This window comes from Myotis nattereri (genome assembly GCF_964212035.1).
Source record: "Myotis nattereri genome assembly, chromosome: 1".
NCBI classification, from domain to species: Eukaryota; Metazoa; Chordata; class Mammalia; order Chiroptera; family Vespertilionidae; genus Myotis; species Myotis nattereri.
Window position 1 is genome coordinate 166,741,239 of NC_138075.1, and position 22,169 is coordinate 166,763,407.

General features: G+C 40.6%; 1 protein-coding gene across 2 annotated transcripts in view; it reads left to right on the forward strand.

The window, feature by feature from the left end:
• The window catches only part of UNC5C (unc-5 netrin receptor C), a 372,030-nt gene that overhangs the window by 278,655 nt on the left and 71,206 nt on the right, over window positions 1–22,169 (forward strand). For both annotated transcript variants that reach the window (XM_081109270.1, XM_081109271.1), the window contains exon 5: window positions 21,923–22,103. In XM_081109270.1, the coding sequence (XP_080965396.1) occupies window positions 21,923–22,103 (181 nt within the window). The remainder of the gene's footprint in view (window positions 1–21,922; window positions 22,104–22,169) is intronic.

Consider the following 22,169-nt stretch of genomic DNA (forward strand, 5'->3'; position numbering starts at 1 on the left):
TACTTTTACAAACCTACTGAAAGGGGGCAAAGTATATTGGACAGTGGACAGCACAAGTAAATGAGCACCTCTTGTTATTGCCAACCTGAGAAGGAAATAGCTGCATAAACAAAGAAGCCTTGGATTCTTGACAAGAGAGAACATCTAGAACAGTCTCCATGGTAGCATGGGAGTGGGGGTTCTTTGCATACTTTTTAAAATGGCCTTTTGCTTCTTATATTTTAAGACTCCTCATTTTACATGATAATACTCTTTATTTGTTGAGTTGGATATAGACATTAATCACTTGGCTGCATGTTTTTCACTTTCTTTTTTTTCCAATTACAATTTACATTCAGTATCATTTTATATTAGTTTCAGGCGTACATCTTAGTGGTTAAGACAATCATACATTTTACAAAGTGTCCCCCCTCGCAATATTGCACACGTACCCACCTGGCACCACACATAGTTATTAAAATATAATTGGCTATATTCCCTATGCTGTACTGTACATACCCGTGATGTAACTATTTTGTAACTACCAATTTGTACTTCTTAATTCCTTCACCTTTTTCATCCATCCCCCAAGTCTCCTCCCCTCTGAAAACCATCAGTCTGTTCTCTGTATCTATGAGTCTGTTTCTATTTTGCTTGTTTCTTTATATCGTTCTTTAGATTCCACACATAAGTGCGATCATATGGTATCTGTCTTTCCCATTCTGACTTATTTCACTTAGCATAATAGCCTCTAGGTCCACCCATGCTGTCGTAAATGGTAAGACTTCATCATTTCTTATGGCTGAGTAATATTTCATTGTATATATGAACCGCAGCTTTTCATCCATTCTCTCGGACACTTTTTATCCACAACTTTTACGGGTAAAATTCATTTGCGCCCTATAATGAAGACTTTCTTGGTCATATGAAGGTACCTACAAGGGTGGTAAGAAACCTCTTTCCAGCCCTAACCGGTTTGGCTCAGTGGATAGAGTGTCGGCCTGCAGACTGAAAGGTCCCAGGCTCTATTCCTGTCAAGGGCATGTACCTTGGTTGCGGGCACATCCCCAGTGGGAGGTGTGCAGGAGGCAGCTGATCAATGTTTCTCTCTCATCGATGTTTCTAACTCTCTATCCTTCTCCCTTCCTCTCTGTAAAAAATCAATAATTTATATATATATATATATATATATATATATATATATATATATATATGAAAGAAACCTCTTTCCAGTGTGAGAAACTAGAAGAAAATAATGGGATTTCAAGCTCTAGAACAGTTGGAGCTAAACATTATCTGGTGAAAGTCTACAGAGGTTTTTAGCTATAGTTATCTTTTAGAATTGTCAAGGCCTTTCTATTCCAAGTGTGATGCATAGATTATCTATATTAACATGACCTGGGGGCTTCTTAGAAAGACGGAATCTCAAACCCCCCGCCCCAGGCCAGTTGATCAGAATCTGCATTTTAGCAAGATCATCAGAACCAGCCTGCAGTACCCGTTCTTGAACTCGGATCCACATTGGGATCACCTAGGAATCATTAGAAAGTACTCATGCCTATATCCCACCCAAAAATGCTGATTTACTAGGTATGATGAGCAGCCTGGCCATCAAGAGTTTTAATCGCTTCCCAGGTGATTCTAAAATGCCACAATATTTGAGAATCTGTGGCCTAAAGGACAAGGTGAAAACAAACAAATACAAATACAGGAAAAGCTTCAAACTTGTCCCTTTCTAAACCAGTCAGTAAAACTTGGCAGACTCCCAACTTCTAACGAATTCTTCTAGAAGCTTGGCTTGGCTGCGTGTGCATTTGATAATTGCCACATAATTGCTTTTCCCATTTGTTTGATTAATGTAGCTGCACACAATGACTCTAGGCCCAGTCTCCATTCTCTCAGGTGTGCACTCTTCTCAGCTCTGCCATGTCCTTTGTAACCTCAGCGTTCTGACTTTAGGGCCAGTTTGGGTTCAATAGTAACCTTTCTGATAGATGTGGATTTTTCTAGCTAATGCTTGCTGGGCTCACTTTTCATATTGGGTGGCATGTGGCAGTTTCCCTCCGTTAATTAGAACAAATGTGCCAATTATGTTAATGTTTCTCCCGATACCAATCAGAGAATAATTAGACACAACACATCTGTCTTTCACAGGGAAGTGGAATAGGAAGGAAAACTGCAAGGTGCTTTACTCTTTATTATTGACATATATGATTAGCCGATTCCTTAACCAATCACACAGTTAAAAAGTTCATACATCAGAAGGACAAAGGTTGCCAATAGCTACTTGGCTGGGGCCGAACATCTCTTATTGTTGGTAATTTCCTAACCAACGTCCAACTATCTCCAAAGAACTTCTGCAAAGAATTTAAGTGGTCTTCCCTTCCATTAAAGAAAATAAATTACACTGCCCTATCAGTAAAATGCAGGTACTGTTATTTTCCCTGGACTAGGAAAGAAACAAGTTCTGAAGTAGAATTATTTAAAACTCTCCAAAAGTATTCAGCTTTCTTGATACAAGAGATCACACTGAAAGAAATCACAAAATTCAGCCTTTAGGATTGTATTGCGGGTGTGGGAAACATGTCCGTCACCACTGGATTTATAGTTTGTGACAATTTCTGCTTATATGTTTCTTGTGTTTTAACTTTGGAGCTTTCTGATGAAAAGAAAATTAATATGGTTCCGTTTGTTTTATTGGCACTAGTGATCCAACTTGGCAAGGTTTTAGAAGATGGAGATGCAGCCAAATTATTTCATAATACGATGATGCCTTTTCGCTTGTGTTGATTCTGATGGTATGGAAAAGAGTTATGAAATCATCACATTAGTCTTCTTGAAAACAATCAAGGCAAATCTTAAGCACTTTTTAGGTAAAGCTTTTTAATTTAGAATTTAAAGTATACACACTGTAGCAAATATGGCTCATGTAAAAATAAAGCACCATCATTGTGGTTATAATGTCTATATTATTGTGGATTCAAATATATTTTCACTACAACTCTTTTAGAAACAGTTGGTCAGAAAATAAGACCGGAATTTCAGATTACATATTTTTTCTCTTACTGTGACATTCATTTACTAAACAAAATAAAGGAACAACTCAAAGCAGACGTTTAACATATCTGCATTTGATATAGTGTCAGGCATTCCTAGAAAGCCTTAATATTAATCATTCTGCAATACGTTCCTTTTGCCCAGGTGTTGGAAGGATGAGGCAACAAGAAAGAGGAGATGATTGTGATTTATTGTTATTGCATCATTCTACCCAAAATATTTGTATCTTATTTTTTATGATAAAACATGAACATATTTCTGTTCTAAACAATTTTAGTAGTAAAATACAAAAAAGTTACTGGAGATAAACAATGTTTGGAAAATTATGGTCTTGTGTAAATGGGTCTCCCCCTTCATAGACACAACATTGGAATTGTTGGAATCTGTCTTAGTGGTCTAGCTTTTATGCTGTTAAATTAGAAAGTGGAGAGGGGAGGGAATAAAGGTGAGAAAATGAGTATGGGAATTCAAGATTACATTGAGGGTTATAATTTATCACATACTTATTATGAGCAATAAATGGATAATTTATTGGGAATGTTAATCTACTCTTCTCTGTCTTGGCTGATGATAAATAAATCAAATATTAAATTTAAACTGAAGAATTACATTTTTAGGGAAGATATAATACAGAAGTTTTGAAACATGGGGGTTATTGAATGCTGGAGAAGCCTCTCAAATTAAGTTATGGAAGCCTGAGCCATTGAAAAGTAATTTCCATGTTTTGCTGCCAGAACTTCTCTTTCCCGGGCAGTACTTATATAGTCAATAGTTCTGGGTTTTATAAAATATCAGTAAGCAGTAAAACTATAAAAACATGCATCTAGGAGCCATAAAAGAGTTGATCCTTAAATCACACCACACAGAGGAAGGGGTGGCAGTTTTATATACCTTTCCTATGCACACACAGTATGGGGCCAATATGCTCCAGTCCTAAAACAGAATCAAATTGGGAACCACTGGTCTTCATTAATAAAACCATGCTGGTGTTTTGAGACCTCTGTGCCAGACTGAAGGTGCCAATAGAACTGAGAGACCTAACTGCTGGAGGGACTTCTAAACATTTTATCTCCCTACTGTGAGAGCTGGGAACCACTCCTCATGCAGGAAGCCTAGAAATATGACAGCTCTTCTGGTACCCACACTGAAAGGAAATGAGGCTGTAAATAAAGGAACTTTCCTTGCCAGGAGAGTTTTATGAATGGAGACTCATAAGCCAATACAGATAGCCCTGTGCAGCGGTGAAATGAAAGTTAGGTTTCTCCCAGGTTTGTTTTTCCTGGTTGGTATTATGAATTTGAAGATACATAATTCTTAATAGAGACACTAAGCAACACTGATTCCTCAACGTTTAAAATACAGCGATACAGCCTGGCCTGCGTGGCTCAGTTGGTTGAGCATCATCCCATGCACCAAAAGGCCACCAGTTCAATTCCTGGTCAGGCTCAGTCCCTGGCTGGAGGCAGCCCATTGATGTTTCTCTCTCACATGGATGTGTTTTCTCTCTCCCTCTCCCTTCCTCTCACTCTAGAATCAATATAAACATACTTTTAAAAACTACATTGATGCCCTAGCCAGTTTGGCTCAGTGGATAGAGTGTCAGCCTGCAGACTGAAGGGTCCCAGGTTCGATTCCGGTCAAGGGCATATGCCTGGGTTGTGGGCTCAATCCCCAGTGTGGGGCATGTAGGAGGCAGCCAATCAATCATCGATCTCTCTCATCATTGATGTTTCTATCTCTCTCTCCCTCTCCCTTCCTCTCTGAAATCAGTAAAAATATACGTAGATTAAAAAAATACATTGATGCAGATATACTAGTAGCTTTGTTTGGATCACCTTAGTCTTAGAGAAAAGGCAATTAAATTTAACGTATAGACTGTTTCTTAAATCCAGGTACTTTTCTTTCCTTCCATATCTCATTAAGTCCTCCCCTAACCCCAGGAGGGAAGGCCCAGCCCTTTGTACAGGTGAGGACTGTGATTTGGGGAGTTTACAGCCTACACAACGCTGCAAACTCTGCACGTGGGAGGGCTAGACACAGAGCCAAGTCTCGCCGAATCCAAAGCCCATGTTTTTCCCTCTAACCAAAAGAAGTGCCATTGACTGTGTGGCTTTGAAATTTAGTTCATTACCATGATATGATATCTGATCAATTTTCATATCCTGACAAAGATACCTTTTGGGAATATTTATTTATTTAAGAAGTGTTACATCATCTCATCAGTTTTCTAAAAGTAAGCATGATAATTTTTTTCATATTGCTATTGTCTACACTTCATGAAATATGAAAAATTTAGAATTTTAGAAAGCAAAAGAGAAATTAAACTCAATTACAGGTCCATTTTTTAGAATATATCTAAACTTTTAAAAATATATATATTTTTATTGATTTCAGAGAGGCAGGGAAAGGGAGAGAGATAGAAATAGCAATGATGAGAGCGTATCATTGGTTGTCTGCCTCCTGCATACCCCCTACTGGGGATCTAGCCTACAAACTGGGCATGTGCCCTTGACCAGAATCAAACTCAGGACCTTCAGTCCACAGGCCAACGCTCTATCCACTGAGCCAAATCGGTTAGGGCAGAATATGTCAATTTTTAAACATTTCATTTTAGTGATTTCTAAGAATTTTTTCCAAATATTTTTCTAAAGTAAAATTAATTGGTATGCTCTATATGTATCCAGATCACATATTTTTGGTTTTTCATAATCCTGCTCTTAGTTCTGTGATAACCAATACTTTCTTAGTACTTAGAAGTCGTTTTCAGCTTCTAGATACCAAAATATTGTTATTGACATGTTACAAGTGGTAATTATTAAACATTTTGTCTAGTTTCTAGCACCTGCAGTAGTCCTTGCTGCCTAGTAGCTGTTTAATAGATACTTAATTAGTGAGCCAATTTTGAGTAGATCCTACTGACTTTTACTTTCTTGTGCAATCCTGTCTTTGTTTCTTCTCTGAATGTGGCTATATATCTCATTTTAGGCAATGCTTCAAATCTTGTTGCTTATGGTAGTTTTTATTTCCTGTGTAGGTAAACTTCATTCATTCATGCCTCTGTTCATACATTCATTCATTCTTTCTTTCACCACATGTCAATCACAAAGGCCTTATTTCTGCTTCTCAAATAACAATATGTGCAGTTACTTTTCCCTGTACCGGCAACACTCTGGCTCAGAATGATTAGCATTTTCTAGGTATTCATGTTTTATTGTCCTATTCATGTCCTAGAGGCCTTCCCTGACACTCAAAACAAGAGTCAGCAAACTGTAGCCTGCAGTCCAAATACAGCCCACCACCTAATTTTATAAATAAAGTTTTATTGAAACACAACAATGTTCATTTATTTACATATTATCTATGGCTGCTGTTTAGAGACCATATGGCCCACAGAGCCAAAATATTTACTATATGACCCTTTACAGAAAACGTTTTTTGACTCCTGAACTAAAGCATGGTATAGAGCTGATTTATTTTTTTTTTCCGAGTCCTTAGGACCACTGAAATTATCCAGTATGTTTACTTTTTTACATATTGTTCTTTCTCTTGAGAATTCGTTGATTTATTGATGCATTCCAGGTACCAGGAGGAGTGAGGCCACATAGCTGAGGCTCCACAAATATTCATCGGGTAAATAATCAAAGCATTTTGAACATTTCTGTTGGGGTGCTGTGCTAGGTACCATGAACATACTATTAAATGAATATATATACAAATTAATATATGTTCAAATGTGTCACACTGAATATATCATATACATATGCATAATCATGTTCTCAAGAGTTCCCATGGAAGGAGTCCACAAATTTTACACAAATTATTACAGTACAATACAATAAATGGTTTGTAAAGAATGCTAGAGCTGCATATGAAGGAAAACACTGACCCTAATTAGCAGACACGAAAATGGGCTACAGAAAAGAAGGATCTCCTAAGGAGAATATTGAAGAATGAGTGAAATTATCTCAGCAGAAAAGGAAGAAAAAGGCATTCTGGGTAGCGTACACAAAAAAAATATAGAGGTCTGAGTGGCCATGTTAATGACAGTCACATGCTGAGGACAATTCAGGAAGTGTAATATGTCTAGAGAGTAGGATTAAGTTTTCAAGGTTACGCAATAATTGGGGATGGCTTATAAAAGGTTTTATATAGCATATTATGAAGTGGGATTTTAACCGAGAAACAATGACACAACGGAGAACTGTTTTGTTGAAGTTACTCTTTTTAAGATTTATTTTTTAGTGAGAATTAAAATAGTGTCACAATAGCCAGAGCAGGGCTATTCCATTAAGTTATGAATGCTACCATTTTAGGTACCATTCATAACGTAATGGAATAGATTTGAAGAGAGGTGTGAGGGCTGCTGTAAGCTGTGAGTGTAAGAGTGGGAGGAGGATCATAACTCCACCAATTAGGAAGAAGATCAGGAAGACCAAGGTTATAGAGAAAGGACTGATGTGAAGAGATATTGACATCAACTAAGCACCTGCTATGTTTTTGGTATTTGTTGAGTATCCAGATGGAATTATCTAGGAAATAATGGAAAATATGAATGGAGCTTGCCAAAAGTTTTGACTGCTGTTAATGATGTTTGAGTTAGCCATGAGAGTAAGATCACCCAGCCAAATGTACGCCGGTTGTTCCAAAACCTGGCTGAGCACTAGCATCTCCTGAGAAGATGTAACAACACCAATGTCCAGGCCCTTCACCGGCCAGATTAAATCAGATCCTCTGCGGGTGGGACCTAAAGTATGGGAAGGTCTTAGAAGCTCCCCGGGTGGTCCCAATGCACAAAATTGAGATCCACTGCTATAACATTAAAAGGGGAGAAAATTAAGGAGATTCCTGAAGAGAACTCTATGAACATAATAGATGAAATAAAGGGACCAGTGAAAGGGGTTCTAGAAAGAACAGCTAACGAAGTGGCAAACAAACAGCAGAGGGAGAAAAAATGCCCATGCACTGGAGAGGGAGGACGGCCACTGGTCATCTCTGAAGGGGGAGTTTGAGTAGAGTGCTGAGTGTGAATCCGGACAGCAGCAAATTGAAGAGTGAATGGGTGGGTGAAGAGAGGGAGCCTCTGAATATTCTGCTCTTTCAAGCATTTTAGCCACTAAGGGAAAGAGAATGTGGAAGCACAGCTGAGAAGGGCAGGCATGTCAAGGGGTGATTTTATTGATGGTTTGTTTTTAGAATGGAGGAGACATATGCATGTCTGTGGGTGACCTGACACTCAGAAGAAAGAAAGAGCTTTGAGAGGAGTTTATATACCTTTTGGTTTTGTTGGTCTGATAGGAAAACACACATGTGCTATAGCATCTAATCATATTAAGGGAGATCACAAAATATTGCGAAATGTGTGATGACCTAGAGTTTCAAAGAGCCTAGGCGTAGAAGAAGTGACCAATGAGGGCAATTTCTAATTACAAGGTTCAGCAAGGCAGAGTTGGGAATAGTCTTGGCTGTGATGCCTACTCCCTCAAATTTGTGTCTTCTGGGTAAATTTTCTCTTTTTTTCTATTTGCTAACACTTTTCAGCTAGAATAGGATGACCTTATTTTTGTTTGTCTTTCCTTGATTGAGTGTGGAACAATATCTCACAATGTGAAGATAACCCTTTGCTGTATCGCAAGGCTCAGCGTCCTTACCAGGAAACATGTTGCCTAAGAAAATAATAAACTGCACAGAATGTTCCATTAGATTTAACGTGGGTGAATCAGAGCGTCTAGATGTCCTCCAACAGAAGATGTCTTTAGGACAGAACTTAACAGAATGTGTTAGGTTAAAAAAAATGTGCCCAGTAAAAGCATTTTAAAATATCATTCATTTTGCACTAGATATTATTCTTTCCTGTTTATTAAACTTAAATCTTAATTTATAAAAGTCATTTAAACTAGTAAGACATTTATGTCTTGAAATAAATTATTTACTCTGTTGAAAAATAATCATATAATACAAGCTTAAAGTTGTATAGCAGTCATAAAAATTCTTTTACATATTATGATTTTCACATCTCACAGGAAACTTATGAGGGAACTAGGATAGATTTAGTATTCTTATTCTAAAGTCAGAAAAATAAGGTTTAATGATGTTACATGACTTGCTTAAAAGCATAGAACTGATGAATGGGAGAGCTGAGTCTTAACTCTACGCTTTTGTACTTAAGACTCAAGTGTCTTTTGTCAAGATTTCATTGGCCTTATGTAAAAGTGAAGCAATATACATAAGTGCAGAAGCACCCAGGAGAAATACATGGAGGGTTCCACTCACTGGTCTCCAGTTGCCACTCTTATTATCCTGTAATTTTGTCTTCTTATATCTCAGCCTCCTTCGTTCTCCCCTTATAGAGTTCTCTCCTGATGACAGAAACACCATGTTCCCATGCCTTAGTGCAGTGATTTTCAAATTTTTGCTAGCATATCCCTAAAAGACTTTATATATACATATATTTTATTATATATAATTTATAAACTATGTAAGATATTTTAAGTTGGTATCTAAAATTTTTATCATAAAGTTAAATAATGATAAAAGATATTATGTCTGGTTTTACTATAAGTATTTAATATCTTTTCAAACCTTCTAATGATTTCTTATTCAACATCATCCATTGACAAAATATGAGAACAAATTCTTTTTTAGTAGTAGAATATTTATAGTGTGTGTTCCTCTTCTATTTTGCTTATACTGCTACATTATTTCCTCTATAGATTTTTACCCTAATATATTTTGTGCATAAAATTTTTATTGATCATTTCATGTTTTTTGGGTAATAAAATATGCATGTAAATTTTATTAAGCATAGATATTGGTCTTAAATTTCTTTTGGATTAAGTTGTCAGTATACTCATTATTAGTAGCATGTGATTTGTCTAAACAACCAAAATACACTGCAAATTTCAAAAAATAATTATTTAGCATAAATACTGAATTTTTATTGGAAATAGATTTTTTATAGGTAAGTGAAGTTGTACTCTCCATCAGCTAGCTCATTTAGCATGTTTGAATGTTACTTACCACTGACTTGAGACAGAATAAAATACATTTTATTTCTATTGGTTATCTATAATAGACACAAATACAGACGATATTCTTTTCATCCATAGGAATACAAGGAATTACTTATTCTTTGCACATCTTCAGAATCACCTGCCAAAAATCACATAGTGTTCTATCATCAAAGTTTATGTTTAGTGACACATCCGCTGGCATCTTAGATCCTCCTTCAATTTTGATGAGAGCAATGAATTGTAAACCACCTGATTTGCAAAACGATTTGTTACCCTCTCATTACAGACCCTTACTCTGTCAACTATCACACTTATATCCCCAATTATTCACTTGTTTGGCACCCTGGAGGTTTTAAACCCTTATGCAATAATCCATGGTAAGATTGGGAGGAAAAAGAGATCCTTTGTTTTGAAAAGTAGGGGGAAAGTTATCAGGGGAAATTAATTTTAGGATGAAATACATATGGAAGTTAAAGATATAAGTGCTGATTTCCTTAAAAATATTTTTGCATGTGTACCACTTAGAAAATTTTGCAGACGGCTGGGAACTTGACTCCCAGTTTGAAATCCTACTGCCTTCAAACTCCTCTTTATCTAAACTGGAAAGCATTCTCCTGTAGTCATTTATACTCTGAGTTTTGTAATCCTTTATGTGGTTTCAGATGCTATTTCTTCAGGTAATATGCATGTGAAGAGAACCTTCTAAGAATTAAAAACTCCTCCTTCTTAAAGACATTTCAAGTCGCTGCCACCAATGTGGGAGTGATTTTGGAGTGCAAGGAGGCTTTTCGGATGCCTCTGAAAGCAAAGTGCACCCAGTTCTCTGGCCAGCTCTGAAAGTAAACCTGTGTCGGTTCCAAGAGTCAGCAGGGCAGTGGTGATAACAAAAGATGGGTCCGACACCTCTTTCCTATGGATGGCACCACTTTCCTGGGGAGCACCGGCCAGAGGCTAGCCCAAGTCCATGTCTGGAGTGGCTAAGGTGTGTCCTGGTGTCACGGGTTCTTCCTGCCACCATCACGTGACTCTGAGCCAACCCTGTCCAAGCTCAAGCCTGCCCCACATAGGTGCCCTCTGGCAGCTCTTGGCCTGGTAGACAAGGAGAGCCCAGGGCTCAGCCAGTCCTGACCTGGGCTCCCTCAGGAGCTGTGTAAGCTGTGCTAGCTTCTCTGTGAGCATCGTCCTTCTCATTTGAAAAGTTGAAATATAAATACCTTCTCAGCGCAGTTGTGGGGTACAGAGATCGTAAATATAAAATACCTAGTGGGTACCTGGAATGCTCCACACTAGCTCACTGACTTCTTCCTTTTTCACTCCTCACCAACACACCCCATCCCTCTCACCCCCGTCTCTGTCCTCCCAATTTCAGGACAGGGGAAATCTGCATTTGGGCACTCTTCAGCTAGGTCAGGATGCATATTAAGGCCACAGGGTGCCCTCTTCCCCTCCATGTCACACCCCTACTTCTCCCCCACTGAAGGATGGTGATGATTCCCAGGTGGGTCATAATTTCTCTCTTCTTTCCCATCACACAAGTCCCTCTGCCCCAGAATCCTTTCTGGTGGGGAGAAGGAGAAGCAGAGGAGAGCTCAGGACACTCGCTCCTGAACTGGCAGGCAAGGGGATCCACTGAGGTGGCTGGGAGGAAATTCCATTTCTTAGGGATGTGGACAAAGGTGCTGAAACTGATGTGTGTGCCATTGTAAAAGGATGTCGTTAAGAGAACCAGTGATGAGGACAAACTTGAAATAGCAGGAGAAAAAACGAGAACTCACAGAGATAAAATAAAAACTATAAAAATATGATGGCCTAAGTATAGGTAAAAGTAATAGTAATATAGAAATTTCCCATCATTTATAACAAGTACAGTAATGAAAATTTCTCAAATTAATGTTATAAAAGTTCTTCTATTAAAAGTCTATTCTACTTATACCTTTAAAAATTAATGTAGTGTGATGAGTGGTCTATAACCCAAAGAACTAGAAAATATTTATACAGACTGATTAAAATGTCATGTTCTAAAGCACATGCATGCTAATTACATCTCTGGAAACATGGATTCATAGAATTTAAGTGGAAATGAGTACTTAAGTTTAGCATACAAACTAGATTGGTCAGTTTTATACTTAATCATTTATATATTCCTTGTACAATCTTAAAAAGTTGTAATCTAATGGTGAGTTGACTTTGTCCCAATGGAAATGTCAGTGAAAGATAAAGCAATTCAGACATGAATACATTTTACTTTTTGTTTTTAGGTTAACACCATTTCTCCAGTATTTTTTAGAGTGGTTTGGGTTCTTTCCTCTCTTCTTTGGTATACCCTTAATCATCTAATATTAATAACTAGAGCCCTGACCGGTTTGGCTCAGTGGATAGAGCGTCAGCCTGCGGACTCCAGGGTCCCAGGTTTGATTCCGGTCAAGGGCATGTATCTTGCTGGAACCGGTTTGGCTCAGTGGATAGAGCGTCGGCCTGCGGACTGAAAGGTCCCAGGTTCGATTCTGGTCAAGGGCATGTACCTGGGTTGTGGGCACATCCCCAGTAGGAGATGTGCAGGAGGCAGCTGATCGATGTTTCTCTCTCATCGATGTTTCTAACTCTCTATCTCTCTCCCTTCCTCTCTGTAAAAAATCAATAAAATATATTAAAAAAATAATAATAACTAGAGGCCCACTGCAAAAATTCATGCATCCATAGGGTCCCTAGGCCTGGCTGGTGATCAGGGCTGATCAGGTTCCCCACCTCCCAGCCTCCCCACCTCCTCCTTCTCTCACTCCCTCAGTGCCCCACCACCACCGCCACTGGTCGCCCACCATGTTCCATGCTGCCCCCTGGTGATCAGCTCACATCATAACGAGTGATCAGACTCCTGAACTCCCGTTCTCCAGGTCAAACTCCTGAGGGGACAATTTGCATATTAGCCTTTTCTTATTTGGGAGAATTGAAAAAATTTACTGTATGCCAGGTGTGTGTATTAACTCATTTGATTCTTAAAAACATTATGAAATGGGTTTGAGAATGATCCTTATTTATAAATGAGTCCCCTGAGGCACAACTATAATAATAAAAGTGTAATATGCTAATTAGACTGGACAGCCTAATGACCTTCCGACGTCCTTCCAGACGTCCTTCCTGACGACCTTCCAGATGAAGCAGGGGCTGTGAGGGCCGAGACCCTTGCACGAATTTTGTGCATCAGGCCTCTAGTGGGAGATAAGAAGCTTGCCCAGGAGAGGAACAGAAATAGTGGAGGTCAGCATTGAACCCAGGCAGTCTGACTAGAGAGCAGCCCTCTTAGTTGGTGCTGTAGGAACTGCTTCTTAAAGTAAGATTCCCAATTGCATACAATGGGATTAATCAACAGAACATAACAACAGGATATGCAAATAGGACATCCTAAACTCTCCTTGTAACTATTGTATTACCTGTTACTAAAACCTCATGTCTTTATAAACACTTGAATCAACTACTTCAAATATGCCCCACATTATTGAAAAGACTGCAGTTACTGAGCCAGGACAGGAACAGCACTTTGCCTCATTGCAAACCTGGCAACGACTTATGGGCAAAGCCTTTTATTGTCTTCTGAATGCCAACCTGTTTTTCTCTCTTCTTGAATGTTTTATGCAAAGCTAAAAATAACTCCTAACTCAGAAAGACTTCTCCCACGAGTAAGTCAGATGGTTTGTGAAATGGGGAGGATGAGAGAAAGAAAGTCTTGGTGAAATCAATGAGAAGCACTGAAATGACTGAAATATGAACAGAATTCAGAAGCGAGGCCAAGGTGCTGACCCCTGGTTAACTGAGATTAGTTTACAAATAAACAGCACTGCAACAATATAATTAATTACTATTCAATACAATAAAATTCTAGCATGATGAAAGATACTGTACTGTTTCTTGGGATTTTACTTAGAATTTATGTAAGGAAACTTACTGTGACATTGCCTTCAAATGGAAGAGTGTCTGTCACTTTTTCTGGTGGTGTTGGGTTCTGGAGACACTGCATAAAAAGGATATACTTTTAAATAAAAGGATATATTTATAAAGCTCTTACATGGATTCCTTTTGCTGATTCAGACAATCCCTTACAGGATAAACAGAATTTTCCTCACACACTGTTTTCCCTTCCATACACTCTCCCTCAAATTTTCACTGAACACTTTTTCATTGTAGTCTAAGCCAAAATGAATAAATTATTTTTATCAATACCCACATTCAGTTATATCTTAGTACTAAGATAGAAATGATCTAAGAGAAGCAGAAGTCTTCCAGGTTTTGTTGTTGTCATTGTTTTCATAGTTCATGAGAGAGAAAACAATCACTCTGTTTATGGAAACAATGGGAATTTTGAGCAACTTAGCTGCTGTTGAAATCATGCTGAGCTGCCTGGATTGCTTGTAGTTGTAGCCAAATCTGAACTTAGCATTATTCTTTCTGTCCTCAGATCTTTTTTGCTTCCTTTATCCCTGACCCACACATAAATGTCCAAACCAGAAACTGGAGATGGGTCCCTCTCGCCCTACCCCTTGTCCAATCAAATCACATTCTGAACTCGTTCTTTATCGGAGCCTTCTCACTACATCCTTAATTCTCTCTTCCTGGTCTCAGGACTACGACAAGCGTCTAGAACTGGTCTCCAGCTTTCCTTTCTACTCCACATTGCCCCCTAAACCAATACCTTTTAAGTCAGTGTCACTATGCTTCCTCACTTTAAAAGCTTTATTGGGTTGCAGCAACTATATATAGTTAAAGACCAGATGCGCGAAGGGCATTGGAGCCCCTGGAATGGTTTCCTGAAAGCAACTTCCCCCTTGCTCCGCTCCCCCTGGCAGCAGTTAACACCCAACTGCCCAGGGCCCAGACTCCCAGGATGCTCCACGCCGGTGCCGAGAGCCTGCTTTGTCCTCTTCCTCGCACGGCCTTCTCACCCTCCACCGTCCTCTTTGCCTTCCCAGGAAGCTTAATTTCACCCCCCGAAAGTAGCAGACGCTCCCTGCTCTCCCCACATTACTTGAGCCTCAGTTTACTTTCACCCGGCACATGTGGGTGTGGTTTCTCTACCACAGTGTATAGCTTTGTCTTCTTACCCAGAGCTCCACAAAGCAAGCACGTATCTGATTAGTTCCTTTGTCTCCCTGAGCTTGACACAATGCCTGGCACATAGTAGGTATTCAGTATTTGTGGAATATAATTGAAATCACAAGATGCCTAACTCTTTGTTGAAAATTAAAATTCTTAGGAAGCTGTGTTGTAGGCTCAGGTTTACTATGAGCACCTAGGTTCTGTCTGCGTTTACGATGTGAAATTCTGTAATAATGACTCAAACACCTTTCCCCCCCAGCAAGCACATAGGTGTCATGTGGTCTATGTGCTTTCAAAGGCATCTTAGCTACACATTTATAACTTTAGGTTTATAAATGGCAGAGAAACATGGGGGGTTTCCCAGCATAACAACAGAGGCCTTCCTCTACCTCGGGATTTCTCCACTGAGTCCACTTGGAATCCAGGCCAGCTCTATAGGAATTTTCTTCAGGCAGCGGAGATGTGTGTCCTTAATCTGAAGCAGAACTCAGTGAGAAAGGGTGTTTAAAATATGTTTAATATTAATTTTGACAGTTAAAGTACCAAGTTGATAGAGACCTAAAAGTGCATGTGCTTAAACAGACTTGATCCCACTACATGTCTTGTTGTTCATACATTCAGAGACACTAATTAAGCACCTACTATATGCCAGTTCCAGGCCTCAGGGATATAACCATGATCAAAAACAGACCAAGTCCTTGCCAGGTAGCTCAATTGGTTGGAGCATTGTCTCCTACATCAAAAGGTTGTGGGTTTGATTCTCAGTCAGGGCACATACAGGAGGCAACTGATCAATGTTCCTTTCACTTCTCTTCTCGTCTCTTTAATCTCTCTCTCCCTCCCTCCCTCCCTTCCTTTTTCTAAACATATCCTCAGATGAGGACAAAAAACACAGACTAACATTTGTGGAGCTTAAATTCTGGTGGAAGAGACAATAATAAAAAAATTAAATATAGACTATATGAGAAGGTGAATGAAAAGTGCTATAAAGAAAATTAAGGAAAAGAGGGGGAGAAATTGGGGGCATAGGCAGAGGGAGATGTTGCTGTTTTAAAGGTTGATCAGGAAGTGACTTGCTGAGGTGACATCTGAATAAAGACCTGAAGGAGGGAAGGGAGCAAATCATGGGTTATGACTATTCCAGGCATGCACACCAGCAGACTCAAACCACCAAGGCAGAAGCACCCCCTGATGTACATAAGGGCCACCAAAGGAGCTGACATGCTAAAGAGAAGAGAGACAGGGAGGGAGTACCGTCATGCGCCACATCACCACATTTAGGTCAACCATGGACCCCACATATGGACCCCAGAAGATTATAATTCCTATCATCTAATGACACCCTAGCCATCATACTGTTCTAGTGCAATGCATTACTCAGGTGTTTGTGATGATGCTGGTGTAAACAAACCCACTGCGCTGCCCATTGTATAAAAGTATAGCGCATACAATTCTGTACAGCACGTAAGGCTTGATAATGATAATAAACAATTGTTACTGGTTTGTGTACTTACTATACCATAGTTTTTATCATTACTTTAGAGTCTACTCTTTCTACTTATAAAAAAAAAAACTGGACTAGAGATAAATTTCGAAGTCATCTGCATGGGACTGGATGAGTTCATCAAGGAAGTGAATAGGGATAGAAAATAGAAAAAAGAAGAGGTCCAAGTTCTAGTGCAAGGACTCCAAGGATGGAGTCCACTCAGGGAACAGTCCTCAGCTCAAGAAAGCCATGGGGGATGGGATGAGGTAGGACAGACACTGGGAAAGTGCCATGTCCAGGGAAAGCAAGTGAGGAGAGACGGACCAACCAGGTCAAACACTGCTGCTGAGCCAAGTAAGGAGAGCAGGGAGCCCTCACCAGCACGTCTAATGCAGTGAAAGTAATTGATGCCTTGAAAAGAGCAGCTCTGTGAAATGGTGGAGGCGGATTAGAGTAGGTGCAGTAGCAGTGAAGAGGAAAGGAATTGGAGAGAGTGAATACAAACAACTCTTCCAAGGCATTTTGTGAGGTGAGCAGAAAAATGCGGGGGCAATAGAGGCAGAAATGAGTGGGAGTGATTCTGTTTTGCATTGTGAAAATAACTGCATGTCTGAATGCTAATGGAAATGATTCAGTGGAGAGGGGAAATGAGTGATTTAAGAAAGAGAGAGAAGAGAATTCCTGGGCTCCCCCTTGAATAAGAGAAGGCAATGGGATGCAGAGTACACATGCGAGGTGACGGGAGCACAGAGAGCTGACCCAGTAACAAGACAGACTGTGCAGAATCGAGGTGGGCAGGCAGATGGCGGAGCTTCGGAAGGTGTGATTGTCAGTGTTCTCAGCAGTGTGGAAACTTGGTCATCAGCTGAAAGTGATGATCCAGGGGGAAGCAGTGTTTAAGGCGAGAGGAGGTGTGAAATAGCTGTCTAGGAGTGCAGGACGGTGAACAGAAAATGGAAATAGAGTGTGGTTGTTTTTGGCAGAATTAAGGGCCCACTTGAGTTCTGTTGTCATGACTTTAAGGTACGCCCACAGCCATTTTCCACTGCCAGGATAAACAGTGGTGTAGGGAAGAGTGAGCAAGTGAGCACCATGCAGTGAAAAAGGAATGAGAGACTTGAGGGTATAATTCAAGGGATTGTAGGAAAAGTCAGAAATTTACACTTGACCAAAAGGAATAGGGACCATGAGAGGATGAGAGATAAATTGGTAAGTTCAATAGCTTGTGGGTCCTGGTGCGGGTTTGTTAACATAGGAGTCCTAGAGAGAAGAAGCAGGAAAGACAGAAAATGGTGATAAGAGGATATTGGAACTGGTTTACGAAGGTTTGCAATTACTGGTAAAGACAAGAGCTAGGCCAGTTCTGCTCACACTTTAATGTGCGTATAAATCCCCTGGTGATATTATGATTTGCATTTTGATTCAGTAAGTCTAGGGCAGTGGTCGGCAAACTCTAGTCAACAGAGCCAAATATCACCAGTACTTCTTCAAAATAGACTCGCCCAGGCAGAAAACCGACTTCTGTGCATGGGCCACAACGTTTCAATCGCACTGTACATGCGCGCCCGCGTGGTATTTTGTGGAAGAGCCACACTCAAGGGGCCAAAGAGCCGCATGTGGCTCGCGAGCTGCAGTTTGCCGACCACGGGTCTAGGGGGACAGAGCCTGGGATTCTGTATTTTTATCAAGTTTCCAGGTAACGTAGATAGTGTTGGTTCATGATCTTACTTGAAAGGCAACAGTCCAGTGTGGTATTCCTCAACCCTCGCAGCAAACCACAGCCCCCTGGGGAGTTTGAAAAATACTCTTGTTCAACTAGTCTTGACCAGTGAATCAGAGTTTCTCTGGGTTAGATTTAAAATTGATGTATTGTACATGCCCTCCACATTATTCTGCAGTGAAGTCAGGGTTGACCACCTCTGTCCTGGAATATGTGACTGTGAGTGTAGTTGACTTAGCCGTCAAGGTCATCACCGGAGGGAGGGTTATGGAACTGAGGGGCCAAGATGTTGGAAATGTCATCTTTTGGTTATTAAAATCATCAGAAATTATGACAGAAGTTGTGCTGGATAAAATGAGGTACGTAGATGACTACAGAAATATGGGAATTGGGTGACATAATCTGATGGTATGAGATGTAGAGCAAAGGTGTTTGGCTGAAACAGTTGGGAATAGACAATGCAGAAGTAGGAGGACACCCACTGGAGCCGCGGGCGCAGTGGTGTGTTGATTTGGGGAACATCCCACATTTGAGTTGAGTCCAGAAGAACAGTAGCATCATGGAGAGAGTGGTTTTCAGTGACAGGAAAGTGAAGAAAACGATCTGAAAAGAAATGGAACTTTTGGGAGGATTTTACTACTCCAAGGCCGGATGGAAAGGCTTTGAGGGTTTGGGAGGAGGGGCGATGGGGATGTGTAGACAGGATGAGGGTTTAGTACAGGGGGCAGCGATGACCTGTAGACTGGTCCTGAGCTCCTCGTGCAGATGGTGGCCTCAAAGCATGACATGTGGCATGACTGGGAGTATTGCGATGTGCAGAACGAAGAGGGAGGGTCTTATTCGGAGCTGGAGAAGTCCTGGGCTCCCCTCTTCATTTCTACAGGTATTTTCTAGCAGTACAACCCTTCATTTCTTCAGACAAAGGCATACATATGAGCCAGTGTGGAAAACAGATCAAAGAGGAGCCACTCTGGTTAAAGTCAGAGTTCAGGCAGGAGGGCAGTGCCCCCCAGCAATACTGGGGCTCCTCAGGGGTCCTCAGGGCTCAGGCCATAATCCCCTCTCCAAGGTCGGTAAGAAGGGAAAAGGCAGCCATGTACTGTATAAGAAAGTAAAGGCCATATACCCAATAATCATGTACGTCTTTTTAAATCTCTTGTCAACTATTCCAATTGCGCTCTTTCCTCCATGTAATAAACTCTTCAAATAAAAAGTGGCTCGCAATATGCCTTGGGATTCTTGATGTCGTTTCTGACCAGGATAATGATACTGTTGTTAATGGATATTACATGCATAGAAGAAACCATGGTTTTGAATAGTCAAGTCTTAGGGCAGGTTCTCCAGAAGCAAATCATGAGGCAAAGGTTTGAATGAAAGTGGTTTTGTTTGTTTGTTTGTTTTTTCAATTTTTAAGTTTTTTCAAAATATTTCTTTATTGATTTCAGAGAGGGAGAGGGAAGGAGAGAGATAGAAACATCAATGATGAGAGATGATCATTGATTGGCTGCCTTCTGCACACCCCCCAGTGGGAATCGAGCAGCAACCCAGGCATGTGCCCTTGGCTGGAATCGAACCTGGGACCCTTCAGTCCACAGGCTGACACTCTATCCACTGAGCCAAACCGGCTCAGGCTGAATGCAAGTGGTTTTTATGGGTGCACTTCCAGGAGCGCCTCAGAGGTGGAGCAAGCAGAAGAGAAAGGAGAATACCAGGAAAAAAAATGTGCATTCAGGTGAAGGCCCAAGGAGCTAGTTTCAGCGTAACCCTGCAAGGAGAACTCTGGAGAGTAACAGCTCAGATTCCAACTGGGATTAGCCAATTTCCTAAGGCTTTTTCCACACTCTGTACGACATTGTGGAGGGGGAAATTGGGGAGGGAAGTGTCGGGGAGCAGGGAACCCCTAGGCACTTCCAGGCAAAGAGCCCAGGAGCCTGATGGCTGCTCTTTAGAACACAGTCCCAGGTATAGGTCCTAAAATGCATAGATAAGCTAGGTAATGATTAGATTAAGATGTCCATGTCAGCTTTCAATGACTGTCAAGTCGATTTCTGACACTGTGACTTTTGCTACCTTCCCCTTGAACTTCTAGCAGGATCACATTACCACACACACAGGCCAAAGGTGAGAACATCCAGGTCAAGTGAGTATGAGCATCTGATCAAATACGCATCTCCAAGGATGGCCCTGACTGAACGTGCAGTCTGTAGGTGAGGGCAAAAGGCATGTTTTAAAGCTCCACTGTTTTAATGGGTTCTGTTCTCATTCTCACATCCATTACTGTCAATACCAAGAATGGTTACCTACTTCACAATGTACATTATTACAAATAGTTGCTCTGATCTACTTTCTCACATTTTTTTTTCAGGATTGTTGTTGGTTTTTGTTTTTCTCTTTAAATTGTGGCCTCTCTTCTATGGATTAGAGGAGCATTATCTTAGAGTCCCGGGGTTAGATTTAATTTAGAGCTTTGCATTGTCAAGCCCACTGACAGACTGAGAGATTAATTTCCAGACCGCCTGTGGTGCTAGAGAAGCTGCTTAAGATTTTGAAAATGGCAACACTGTTGACTCCCTACCCCTGAAGGTTACCTGCATTCACATGCCCACTAATGCTAAAGGGACGCTGACATGTGGTAAATATCGATGTTGTTTTCCTTTATGGAAAAACCTGTGCATGAGGGAGAGGGGTGGGAAAAGAAGCGATTTACAGGACAAGAAATGGTTTCTCCCTCATAGGGCCGCTTGTACACATGCATCTCCCTCTTTTCATTCTGCAGGGATAACATCTCGGTTGCTCAGTTGGTATTAATTGCATAGAAAATTGATCAGTGTACTAGTTTTGGACAGTCGTGTCTGCCATCAGGTTTCCCCAGAAGCAAACCTTAAGCCAAAGATTTGCTGCTAGTGATACACAAAGGGAGAGATTTGGGTATGACTTCCCTGCTATTTGAATTATATTGAGAGTTGGTAGAAAATCTTTCCCCCCGCCCCTCCCCCCCCCCCCAACTATTTTGGCTCAGATGCATCTCCAAGTATGTGTTTACAGCATTTTAAAGTGAATGCATTTTCAGGGAAATCTAGTCCATATGTTTCAGCAAGGGCTACACGGAAATCATCCAAATGTTCTTTTATTAGAGCGACATGTGGGAGCTGCTCTCGGGCTTTTCACGTCGTTCTTACACTCTCCCCCCGGAAAAGCTGCAGGTCGGTGGCCACAAGTAAACAAATCAAATAGCAAAAGGTGTGAGTTCAGTTGGAAATCCGTAGCCTATTATCTTTGATTGGGTTCGGAACTTGGCAGAGGCACCTTCCCTGTTCCTGCCTGCAGGGCAAAGTGAAAACAATTTGAACACTGCATTTCCCCGTGGGTTCATTGACATTTGAGAATACCGCAGCACAGGCAGAATCAGCATGCCTGGCAGGTGAGCGATACTTCACATGACCTCCCAAAGTTACTTCCTCCCTGTTTGCAGAAGTTCAGAGCTCAGAGCAATGTTATACATGTTGCAAAACCCAAGTTAGGACAGGCAGCCGTCTGGGGATACATACAGGGAAATTATCTATTTCTCTTGTGCCTCTTTAGGTGGAATGGTTGAAAAATGAAGACATAATTGACCCAGTTGAAGATCGGAATTTTTATATTACTATTGATCACAACCTCATTATCAAGCAGGCCCGCCTCTCAGATACCGCAAACTATACATGCGTCGCCAAAAACATTGTTGCCAAGAGGAAAAGCACCACAGCAACTGTCATTGTCTATGGTGAGTGAGCTTTTGGGGTCTCAGTCTAGTTCATGTCGAAGTGCAGGTGTCATTTTGATTTTAAAA